Source organism: Chiloscyllium plagiosum, unplaced genomic scaffold (genome assembly GCF_037043375.1).
Source record: "Chiloscyllium plagiosum isolate Xiang-an unplaced genomic scaffold, Cpla_swu_hap1 HiC_scaffold_53X, whole genome shotgun sequence".
Taxonomy (NCBI): domain Eukaryota; kingdom Metazoa; phylum Chordata; class Chondrichthyes; order Orectolobiformes; family Hemiscylliidae; genus Chiloscyllium; species Chiloscyllium plagiosum.
The window spans coordinates 15,097,624-15,110,183 of record NW_028270191.1 but is presented as its reverse complement, the minus strand read 5'-3'; the positions used below and the strand labels follow the sequence as shown (position 1 = coordinate 15,110,183).

Below are 12,560 nucleotides of genomic sequence, written 5' to 3'. Positions count from 1 at the left end.
GTGTGCATTGACTCAAAGGATCTAAATAAAGCTCTGAAGAGATCTCGCTACCCCATGCCAGCCTTGAAAGAATTTTGCTACAACTTACAAAGACAAAAGTCCTCACCACCCTTGATGTGAAGAACATTTATTAGCAAGTGAAGCTGGATGAAAGCAGCAGCTTTCCAGCTGTAGTCCAGGTGCCCTTCAGGAGATACTGATGCTTGTGCATGTTATTTGACATATCCACAGCTTCAGAGGAATATCAATGCAGACAACATGAGATGGTCAGTGATCTTCCTGGAGTAATAATTAGAGCAGTTACCCACTGGTTTATGGATGCAGAGACACAATGAAAGAAGCCATCACTGACCATGATCAAAATCTGGTCTGACCAGTTGACAGAGGTCGACAAATGAACTTGAAATTGAACAAGAAAAAACTGTAATTAAAGAAGCCCAAAGTCAAGTACACAGGCCATGTACTGACAGCAAAATATCTTTGCCCAAACCTCAAAAAGGTAAGGGCATTCAGCACATTAAAACAAATAAAACGACACTATGCTCAGATTGGAAAACAGTGTTGGCATGTTTGCTTGTAAACACTTTCATACATGTCCACTTGCAAAAGACAAAATGACAGTCGGGTCCAACTACCAGCCACTTCGAAGCATTTTCCTCAACTGAAACTATCTGCTTTTTTTTAAGAATCCCTACTGTGTGGAAACAGGCCCTTCAGCCCAACAAGTCCACACCGACCCTCCAAAGAGTATCCCACCCAAACCCATTCCCCTACCCTATTACTCGATATTTACCCTGACCAGCATCCAAGTATATTACTCTGGTTATGGAGATATCAACTGGATGTGACATATAAGCAAGAGAAACAGACACACATTTCAGACATGCTGTTGAGAGTAGCATCCCCTGTATTTTCCTTTTCAGATGTCATGACAGTGTGTGAAATCATCCAGATTCAATGTGAATCAAAAGGCGATCATACTCTTGGAGTCACCAACCCAGCAGACAAGCGCCTTACTCACATCAAGCAAATGACCTAACAAGATGCAATTTTCCAAGTATTGCAAAATGTAGTGATAAACAGATGGCCTGGAAGCATCAAAGATACACCTGTTGCTACAAGAGCATATTGGGCACAGAGATGAATTGATAGCGTAAGATGGCATATTGTATAAACTGAAATAGAATCATTATTCCTAAGGAGTTGCAAAGAGAAATGCTAAAGCACATCTGTGCAAGCCATCAAGAAACTGAATTAAGTCTGAGGAAGGCAGCAGATTTGCTCTACTTGCCAAACACGAGTAGCAAAATCAAAGATCACATCAACAGTGCAATGCTTGTAATGAGTACCAAGCTAAAGAGCCACTGATGACAAGTGACATCCCAGACAGACCATGGATGAAGCTGGGAGAAGACCTCTTCACACTTGCAGGAACTGATTATCTTGTTACACTAGATTATTCTGACTACAAGGAAGTGGACCATTTGACTTCAATGACTACCACTGAGTTTGTCCAAAGCCTGAAAGCACATTTCAGCTGTTACGGCATTCCCACCATTTCATTACTGGCAATGGCCCTCGGTTCATTTGTGAATAATTTAGCCACTTCATCAACAATTGATAAAATCAACACCATACATCATTTCCACACTATCCCCAGTTAAATGGAAAGGTTGAGGTGGCAATAAAAATCGCCAAAGGAAGCAAAATGAAATTGAGCAAATCTCAAACAGATGTATAGAGGGCAATCCTTGAGTGGAGGAACACACCTGGTGATGGCATGGGAAGTAGCGTAGTACAACAAATAATGCAGTTATTGTGGGTATGTTCGCCGAGCTGGGAAGTGGGTTTGCAGACGATTCATCCTCTTTCCAGGTGACATCCTCAGTGCTATGGAGCCTCCTGTGAAGTGCTGCTGTACTGTGTCGGTTGGAACTTATTTGGTTTTGTTCCCACTGTTTCCGGATATTTGGTGCAGTGGTCAGTATATTGGGTCTCGATCAATGAGTTTATTGATGGGATCCATGGATGAGTGTCATGCTTCTAGAAATTCTCTGGCTGTCCTCTGTTTGGCTTGTCCTATTATTGCGTTGTCCCAGTCAAATTTGTGCTCCTTGTCATCTGCATGTATAGCTATTAGGAATAGCTAGTCGTGGCATTTAGTAGCTAGTTGATTGTCATATATGCAGATCGGCAGTTGTCTGCCTGTTTTTCCTATATAGTGTTTCATACAGTCTCTGCATGGAATCTTGTACACCACATTTGTCCCGCACATGATGGGTATTGGGTCTTCAGTCCTGATGAGTTGTTGTCTGAGCGTGACGGTCGGTTTATCGGCTGTCAGGAATCCCAGTGGTCAGAGAAGTCTGGCTGTCAGTTCTGAGAGAGTTTTTTAATATAATGTAGAGTAGCTAGTGTGTTGGGTCGTGGCATGTCCTTGTCACATTGTCTGTCTTCGAGGAGAAAGCGAGGACTGCAGATGCTGGAGATCAGAGCTGAAAATGTGTTGCTGGAAAAGCGCAGCAGGTCAGGCAGCATCCAAGGAGCAGGAGAATCGACATTTCGGGCATGAGCCCTTCTTCAGGAATGAGGAAAGTGTGTCCAGCAGGCTAAGATAAAAGATAGGGAGGAGAGACTTGGGGGAGGGGCGTTGGAAATGTGATAGATGGAAGGATGTCAATGTGAGGGTGATAGGCCGGAGTGGGGGTGGGGCGGAGAGGTCAGGAAGAAGATTGCAGGTTAGGAAGGCGGTGCTGAGTTCGAGGGATTTGACTGAGACAAGCTGGGAGGAGGGGAAATGAGGAAACCCAAAATCCACAAACCTGACTGCCCCGGCCGACACATTGTCTCAGCCTGCTCCTGCCCCACCGAACTCATCTCTGCATACCTCGACACGGTCCTGACCCCCTTAGTCCAAGAACTCCCCACCTACATTCGGGACACCACCCACGCCCTCCACTTCCTCCATGATTTTCGTTTCCCCGGTCCCCAACGCCTTATCTTCACCATGGACATCCAGTCCCTGTACACCTCCATCCCCATCACGAAGGACTCAAACCCCTCCGCTTCTTCCTTTCCCGCCGTACCAACCAGTACCCTTCCACTGACACCCTCCTTCGACTGACTGAACTGGTCCTCACCCTGAACAACTTCTCTTTCCAATCCTCCCACTTCCTCCAAACCAAAGGAGTAGCCATGTGCACCCGCATGGGCCCCAGCTATGCCTGCCTCTTCGTAGGATATGTGGAACAGTTCATCTTCCACAGCTACACTGGCACCACTCCCCACCTTTTCCGCCGCTACATCGATGACTGTATTGGCGCTGCCTCATGCTCCCACGAGGAGGTTGGACAGTTCATCCACTTTACCAACACCTTCCACCCCGACCTCAAATTCACCTGGACCGTCTCAGACTCCTCCCTCCCCTTCCTAGACCTTTCCATTTCTATCTCGGGCGACCAAATCAACACGGACATTTACTATAAACTGACCGACTCCCACAGCTACCTAGACTACACCTCCTCCCACCCTGCCCCCTGTAAAAACGCCATCCCATATTCCCAATTCCTTCGTCTCCGTCGCATCTGCTCCCAGGAGGACCAGTTCCAATACCGTACAACCCAGATGGCCTCCTTCTACAAAGACCGCAATTTCCCACCAGACGTGATCGACGATGCACTCCACTTCCCGCTCCTCCGCCCTTGAGCCCCGCCCCTCCAATCGCCACCAGGACAGAACCCCACTGGTCCTCACCTACCACCCCACCAACCTCCAGATACATCATATCATCCGTCGTCATTTCCGCCACCTCCAAACGGATGCCACCACCAAGGATATATTTCCCTCCCCTCCCCTATCAGCGTTCTGAAAAGACCACTCCCTCCGTGACTCCCTCGTCAGGTCCACACCCCCCACCAACCCAACCTCCACTCCCGGCACCTTCCCCTGCAACCGCAAGAAATGCAAAACTTGCGCCCACACCTACCCCCTTACTTCCCTCCAAGGCCCCAAAGGATCCTTCCATATCTGCCACAAATTCATCTGCACCTCCACACACATCATTTATTGCATCTGCTGCACCCGATGTGACCTCCTCTATATTGGGGAGACAGGCCGCCTACTTGCGGAACGTTTCAAAGAACACCTCTGGGACACCCGGACCAACCAACCCAACCACCCCGTGGCTCAACATTTCAACTCCCCCTCCCACTCCACCAAGGACATGCAGGTCCTTGGACTCCTCCATCACCAGACCATAGCAACACGACGGTTGGAGGAAGAGCGCTTCATCTTCCGCCTAGGAACCCTCCAACCACAAGGGATGAACTCAGATTTTTCCAGTTTCCTCATTTCCCCTCCCCCCCCACCTTGTCTCAGTCAAATCCCTCGAACTCAGCACCGCCTTCCTAACCTGCAATCTTCTTCCTGACCTTTCCGCCCCCACCCCACTCCGGCCTATCACCCTCACCTTGACCTCCTTCCACCTATCACATTTCCAACGCCCCTCCCCCAAGTCCCTCCTCCCTACCTTTTATCTTAGCCTGCTGGGCACACTTTCCTCATTCCTGAAGAAGGGCTCATGCCTGAAACGTCGATTCTCCTGCTCCTTGGATACTGCCTGACCTGCTGCGCTTTTCCAGCAACACATTGTCTGTCTGTCAGACACCTGTGGATGAAGTTGCAGGGATATCTATTCTGGGCAAAGACTTTGTAGAGGTATTCTTCTTCAAGCTCTGGAGTGCTGCAATATGTTGTAGCCCTTTTGAACAGGGTCCTAACGCAGCTTCTTTTGTGTGTGTTTTTGGGTGGTTATTTGTATAACTCAGGATCTGCAAACCAACTTCCCAGCTTGCGAATATACCCAAAACAACTGCAACCAGCACCTGAGCTACAAATCTTTACACAAACCTTGAACAAAGAATAATGTCACACCAAAAGCAAGCTACACTCGCAACAGCAAACTACTTCTGGCTTCAGAAGTTTTAACGGGTGTAAGTGACAAAATCAAGGTGAAATGGCAGAGAGCCAGAGTTTATTTTGACAAGACTCTTAAACTATTGCCAGATTGAGAATTGGAGAGATAGTAGAAGTGCAAATATCAACAATCTCAACAAAAGCCAAGCCAAATGACAACTTGGGACCTGTGTAGAGCAGTTGGTCACCTCAATTGTGGAATTCATGGAAGTGAATGACCAGATAAATTGTTGCAACGGCAGGCACATAGCCAAATGTTGAGAAGCTTTTCCTCAACTGCAGACAGATGATCAGGAAGATATTAATTCATTACCTGCACAATCTACAGATTAACCATCGGACCCAGAGGTCCATAACAATAGATATGGAATAACAACTGCAACAACAAATAACATGGGAATGACACTCAGATGAACATCACCCAGATGAACAGCCAACATAAACATGCACACATTCCATTACGAAACCAGCACTATTTAAAAATTATGTACGCAATGAATTATGCAAAGACTGAGAGTAATGAACTACAAATGCATGAGAGCAGCTGTGTATATATTGGGTAACTTGGGCAACTCAAAATGTACACAATAATGCAAGCAATTTATTTTTTGTATAAATATACATTCATGTACAAATGTTCTGGTCTGCCATAGTCACTTAACCTTTAAGATGAGGCATATTCACTGCAAGCAACCATTTTACTGAAACTTCTATTAATTCTGGTTGTGGTTGTACTCAGAACATGCAAGATCCCAGATTCTGTATCCGATTTAGTCCCAGATATCTGAATACTTCTATCCAAGGTATCCAGCGTTTTGAAAAAAAGCTGTTTAAAGGTTTGCTCTCACCTTCATCGGTGGGTACTTGTGATATGGTGCTGTTCCGGTTGCCAATTCAATCGCTGTTATTCCAAAACTCCAGATATCTGCTTTGAAGTCATAACCTCGCACCTGTAATTAAAAAGAAAATGAGAAATCAGTCTGCAACTGCCACAAGCATGAGGAAAGCAAGATGTGTGCAAAATTTATGTGCTCTACTGCTGTAATAACATCTGCTGGTATCAAGTGGTTTCTGATTTACAGCAAGATTATCTGCAGAGATCAATTGAAGCAAAATACTAAAGATACTGGAAATCTGAAACAGAAACCAAAATTGATGGAAACACTCAGCAGCTCAGGTAGCATCTGAGGAGAGAAGGAGAGTTAATGGATAAGGTCAATGACATTTCATCAGAAGTAATAAAATAAACCCATTTGTGAATAATCTTTTCTCAAACAATTACGGATTAATTTGAACAAAAAGGATCTTGTTTCACACTGAAACATACATATGTGTCCCATCCAATGCTTTACTTGAAGAAACAACCACTATTTATACCATTTCAGGTTTTGGTACTTGTTCTTTGGAGATTAAAGATGCTTTTACAAGAGTAAAATATAACGGAACATCTTTGCATTTTACTACATTCAACATTGATGACTTCCCTGCAGCCATCTTTAGATGAATTCAGATAGCCTTTCCATACTTTATGATGCATCCATTCCATGCTTTATGATGGACCCATTCCCTGTTTTATAACAATCTTTCCCATACTATGGGTATATTTATTACACATCCTGTAATTGATCCATCCCATCTTCTCATTATTTGCTTTGTGACAGATGTGAGTCTTGCAAGTATTTCATTAATGGGCTAGGAGCTGCAGGAATATCAGTTATGTGATCAGCTAAATAAACAGCTATGATGGTAAAGTCTGAGCATATGTCTAAGCATGATGTATTACTTTTGAACAGAAACATTATGCATGCACATCATATTCACTACATAATACTACCAAGATGAGTCTTGCCTGACATTTTTTATTCTTAAATTGTGGATGTCAGTGACCAGATCAGAATTTATTACTCATCCCTAGAGGGCATCCCTAGAGAGCTCCCCAGAGTCCAAAAAAAGTCTGTTCAATGAAATATTTGACAAGAAGTGCAATTTATTTTAATATTTCAATAATATAAATGCAGCTTGCTGGAAGTTTATGTTACAAATTCTCAATGAGGCAGGATTTTAAATTTGCCAGCTCACAAAGGAGAGGATACAAAGTTTAATTGCAGAAATGTTATTATGGGGCTATGTTTTCAGCCAATGCAGCTGCAGGGGGCGCACTCAGCTCAGCACTCAGTTACAGTGTCACTGCACTCCACCACTTTCTAATAGCAAAGTGTAGAACACCAAAAATGTTTACTCCCAAAAGACTAAAGACATTGCTAAAGACGTTCAGCCAACTAATCGACCTATATTCTCTACTCTTTAAAATGTGTTGATGATTTAATGCAATTATAAGGTTTAAGTAAAAACAGATTTATTGTGCAGCGCATCATCAGCTCCCCAGAGTCCAAAAAAAGTCTGTTCAATGAAATATTTGACAAGAAGTGCAATTTATTTTAATATTTCAATAATATAAATGCAGCTTGCTGGAAGTTTATGTTACAAATTTTCAATGAGGCAGGATTTTAAATTTGCCAGCTCACAAAGGAGAGGATACAAAGTTTAATTGCAGAAATCGGGATCTACCTTGTGCCGTTCACACACCAACAGCAAACAAAGCAGTGAGATGGCAGCAAAGGAGTAAGCAAGTGGGTTCAACAGACAATGGACACACAGTGATGACATCAGCTCCATTACACATGTGCCGACAGACACAGTGGATTTTGACTTCCAGTTCCAGGCACACAGTGATGATATCTGCGGCATCAAATTCCTGTTCCTGACTGGTGCAGGAGACACAGTGAGTCGGGCATCAGTCACAGAGCACATTTCCGTCCCTAAAGAACATTAGTGGACTAGTTGGGTTGTTATGGCAATTCAACAGTGTCACGGTCATTTTTACAGATACCAGTATTTTCTCTTAATTCCATATTATATTTCAAATGCTGCAATTTCACAATGGCATGGTGGGATTTCAACTTGCTCTCCCAATTATTAGTCCAAAAAGTAACTAGCATTGTATCCAGTTAGAAGGGGACTGACGGAAAAGTGGGTTGAGATCAGAACCAGATCAGCCATGATCTTGTTCAACAATAGTAGAGTCGCAGATAGACAGGATAGTGAAGACAGCATTTAGTATGCTTGCCTATATTGGTCAGTGCATTGATTATAAGCGTTGGGAGGTCATGCTGCGGCTGTACAGTACATTGGTTAGGCCACTGTTGGAATACTGTGTTCAGTTCTGGTCTCCCTGCTATAGGAAGGGTGTTGTGAAACTTGAAAGGGTTCAGAAAAGATTTACAAGGATGTTGCCAGAGTTGGAGGGTTTGAGCTATAGGGAGAGGATGACTAGGCTGGGGCTGTTTTCCCTGGAGCATCAGAGACTGAGGGGTGATCGTATAGAAGTTTATAAGAGGGGCATGGTTGGGTAAATAGCCAAGATCTTTTCCCCATGGTAGCGGAGTCCAAACCTAGAGGGCACAGGTTTAGGAATGAGAGGAGAAAGATTTGAAAGGGACCTAAGGGGCAACCTTTTCACGCAGAAGGTGGTACATGTATGGAATGAGCTGTCAGAGGAAATGGTAGAGGCTGGTACAATTCAACATTTAAAAGGCATCTGGATGAGTATATGAATAGGAAGGCTTTAGAGGGATATGGGCTAAATGCTGGCAAATGGGACTAGATTAGGTTGGGATATCTGGTCAGCACGGGTGAGTTGGACCAAAGAGTCTGTTTCCGTGCTGTACAGCTCTATGACTCTGTTAACAGGCTTAAAGGACGAAAGGTCTACTCCTGCTCTGCATATGTCAGAGGTTGAAATGCAAGATACTGAATGGACTTGACAGGATGGATGCTGAAAGGATGTTTCCTTTTGTGGGAGACACAGATTAAAAATAAAGAGGTTTCTAGTTTAAGATTAGGATGAGAGGAATTATTTTCTCTAGTGTCACGAGCGTTTGAAACTCTCTTCTCTAGAAAGTGGAGGAGTCATTGAATATCTTTAAGATGGAAGCAGATGGATTCCTGACTCATAAATGGGTGAGAGGTTATCAGGGGTAGATGGCAATATGGAGCCAGGCCACAATCAGATCAGCCGCAATCTTATGAAAACACTAGCAGGCTCAAGAGACAAAATGGCCTATTCCCTCTCCTAATTTGTATGTTCCTACAAAGCCGTGGATTCAAGCCCCAGTCCAGAGACTTTAACACATTATTCAGTACGGTGTCAGAGCTTCACTGTCCAAAGAGCTGTATTTTTTGTTAAGGTATTAATCGAAGACCATGGTGGCTCTCTGAAGTTTATGCAAAAGATCCTACAGTAGTATTCAAAGAACAGGCAGTTCTCCTGGTGTAAAAACAGGAAGTGCTGAAAAAACTTCAGCAGGTTGAGGGAGAAATAGAACTAAACTTTGTGAATCCAATAGGATTCATTTTTCAAAACTGCAGGTCTCCTGGCATTCTTGAATATTTGTCCTTCAAACATTACTGACAACAAGTTATTTGGTCATTTATTGCAAAGCTGACTGTGGAGGCTTCTGTGCCCAAATTGGCTGCCACACTTCCTATGTTAGACAGCCGACTACACTTCAAAATAAAAATATTTAACTGACTGCAAGGTGTTTTGAGACATCTTGAGGTCATGTAAGGTGCTTCATAAACACAAGTTATTTCTATAATACAATCTGGCTGTTGATTTGTGCTTACCAAGGCAAGTAATGTCAATGAAGGAGAATCACACCTTTTCCACATGGACCGTCTACTATCTACCTTAACGAGATCAATGAGGACTCTCACATTGTGGATAACATCACCTCCAGAAAAAAGCTCCCTTTTAATGTATCCCAATAACATATTGCACATTAATTGCAGAAGTGTGCCACCTACTGTACTAGTATATTAGATCCACTTCTTGGGAGTAATGTCACTGATAACAATCCCAAATTAGTTCAATTTCAGATTTTTAGAGCTGTCAAGATACAAGACATTGATTCCAACAGTATTGAAAGGATAGAGTTAGAGATCAACAGCACAGAAAAAGGCCTTTCAGCCCACCGAGTCAGAGAAGAACAAGCGCCTAATTTTCTAATCCCTTAGTCCATAGCTTTGTATACCTTGGCTTCACAAGTGCACATCTTAATAGTTCTTAAAAATGTTATGAGGGGTTCTGCCTTTCCTACCTTAGAGGTAGTGAGTGATAGTGCACCAATACCCACCAATTTCAGGAAACATGAATCCCAATTTTAACCTAACACACCTCATGGAAACTAGACAGATTTGTATGGGTCACCCATTTACCCATTGTCTTATTTTCCTTGCCAGGCAACAGGGTCAGGACATCTGTAAATCTTAACAGACACTTAACAGGCTTCATTCAAACTGGAGTTTAGATTTTCTAACAGTAGAAATAATGTAAAACTATGCAACTATTTTAACAAAGATTTTACTTGAAACCTAGTTACCTGTTCCATCACTTCTGGGGCCATCCAACATGGAGTTCCAACAAAGGTTTTACGCACTTTATTTCTGGTCATATCTCCACCAGCAGCTAGAAAGGCACTGACTCCAAAATCTAACAAGGAAGAAGTCAAGTGGTACATTGTTGTGAGAGAAATGATTTACATCAGTAACTCTTACCACTCGTAATACCTCCATAGATTCACCCCTTCCAATTCTTATCAGTGTGACCTCCTCTGATCCTTCAACCCTCCAAGAACAATGAGGGGAGCTCTGCTTAAAGACCTATTTTTGGTTTGTTGTCTCATTCAGAGCACATGATGATACTAACTGGAAATGGTTTTTACAAGTTGGAAGGTTTTGAAAGGCCTCTCTTATCCATACCTTACGGTTTGACTTTGATTTGTAACCCACTTTGACTGGGGGTAACTGACTTAGTATGATTTGTTTGGATTACAACTCATTGACTGCAATGGAAATAAAAGTGGGAGATATATAAAACAGGCTATTGCACAAAGCTAAGGCCATATCATTGTTTTCAAAGTAGATGCACTGAATATTTTAATTTTCAATTTATCAATGAGATTAAACAATGAGGATTTTATGATTTGTGAGTATAATCAGCAAACCAATCAATATCAACAGCATAAGAGCAGACTGTGAATCCATCATGACCTTTTGGTTTTGCATCACATATACTTTGCCTACAGGTCGTGACTAGAGATGCTTTGTTACAAGAAGTCATGTTTTAAACATGATCCATTTTGTTATACTTCTGATAATCCTCTATTAGTTGATATAAAATAACTAACAGGAGAAGCACATTCAGGGAATTATTTTGAAATTACTGTACAAAGATTAGATTAGATTAGATTCCCTACAGTGTGGAAACAGGCCCTTCAGCCCAACTAGTTCACACCAACCCTCCGAAGAATAACCCACCCAGACCCATTCCCCTCAACTAATGCACCTAACTCTACAGGCAATTTAGCATGACCAAGTCACCTGACCTGCACATCTTTGGACTGTGGGAGGAAACCGGAGCACCCGGAGGAAACCCACACAGACACTGGGAGAATGTGCAAACTCCACACAGACAGTCGCTAAAGGCTGGAATCGAATCCAGGTCCCTGGCACTGTGAGGCAGCAGTGCTAACCACTGAGCCACCGTGCCGCCCCAAACTTAAACGCCGGGCAGCGCCCGTAGTTAGCGAGCCGCGAATACGTAACTAGAAGGATTTGAGTGAAATCGAAGTAACTACAGAGCTAAAGTCGGCGCCAAAGCATTGTGGAGAATGTGGGCTTTACTACTGCTTTTATAAACTTACCTGCAATTTGTATAGACCCATCATCACCAAGCAGAATATTACCGGCTTTAACATCCCTGCAATTGAAAAACACATTCAAGCAATGTAAATATTGAAAGATTAGAAGGATTATTTTTGAAGATTCATTTTGTGTCCCTCCAATTTTTTTCCATGCTGTTTCAGGTTATCCCGCAATTGTTTAATGTTGCTGATGGCCCTCCTTGCATGAGAGTCCATACTGACCAGCTAGCAGAACCCTTGCCAAATTATAATATGCTGGATTCCCAAAAAACCTGAACTGGGCACAAAGATGAAGGAGCAGAACTAGACCATTCAGCCGATCAAGTCTACTCCACCATTCAATAAGATCAAAGCTGATCTAATAACCCTCAATTTCACTTTTCTGTGTTTTCCCCAAGACTATGCTCCCTGGTCCTAGACTCTCCAACAAGAGTAAACAAGCTTTCTATATCTCCCCTAAACCATCTCCTCTGTTTTAACAATGATACCTCACTTTCTTCTAAATTCCAATGAATGCAGGCCCAAACTACTCAACCTCTCTGATAAGAAAACTCCTGCATACCCAGAATCAACCTCGTGAACTTTCTCTGGACTGTGCCCAGTTCCCGCATACCTTTCCCAAGAATGAAGAGGAACAAATACTGTACACAGAGTTCCAGCTGTGGTCTGAACAGCTCCTTGTATTAGTTTTAGCAAAGTCTCCCTATTTTAATACTCCATGCCTTTGAAATAAAGGCCAACATTCCATTTGCTTTCCCTATCATCTTTTGAACTTGTTTGCTCGCTTTTTGTGATATATGCACAAGGACCCCCAAATTCCTC

At 43.0% G+C, this 12,560-nt stretch overlaps 1 protein-coding gene across 3 annotated transcripts in view; it reads right to left on the bottom strand.

Moving 5' to 3' along the window:
- LOC122543361 (STE20/SPS1-related proline-alanine-rich protein kinase-like) overlaps nucleotides 1-12,560 on the bottom strand; it is a 128,546-nt gene that overhangs the window by 81,061 nt on the left and 34,925 nt on the right. For all 3 annotated transcript variants that reach the window (XM_087985457.1, XM_043681985.2, XM_087985458.1), the window contains 3 exons: nucleotides 11,739-11,794; nucleotides 10,416-10,525; nucleotides 5,823-5,924 (listed from right to left, as the gene is read on the bottom strand). In XM_087985457.1, the coding sequence (XP_087841583.1) occupies nucleotides 5,823-5,924; nucleotides 10,416-10,525; nucleotides 11,739-11,794 (268 nt within the window). The remainder of the gene's footprint in view (nucleotides 1-5,822; nucleotides 5,925-10,415; nucleotides 10,526-11,738; nucleotides 11,795-12,560) is intronic.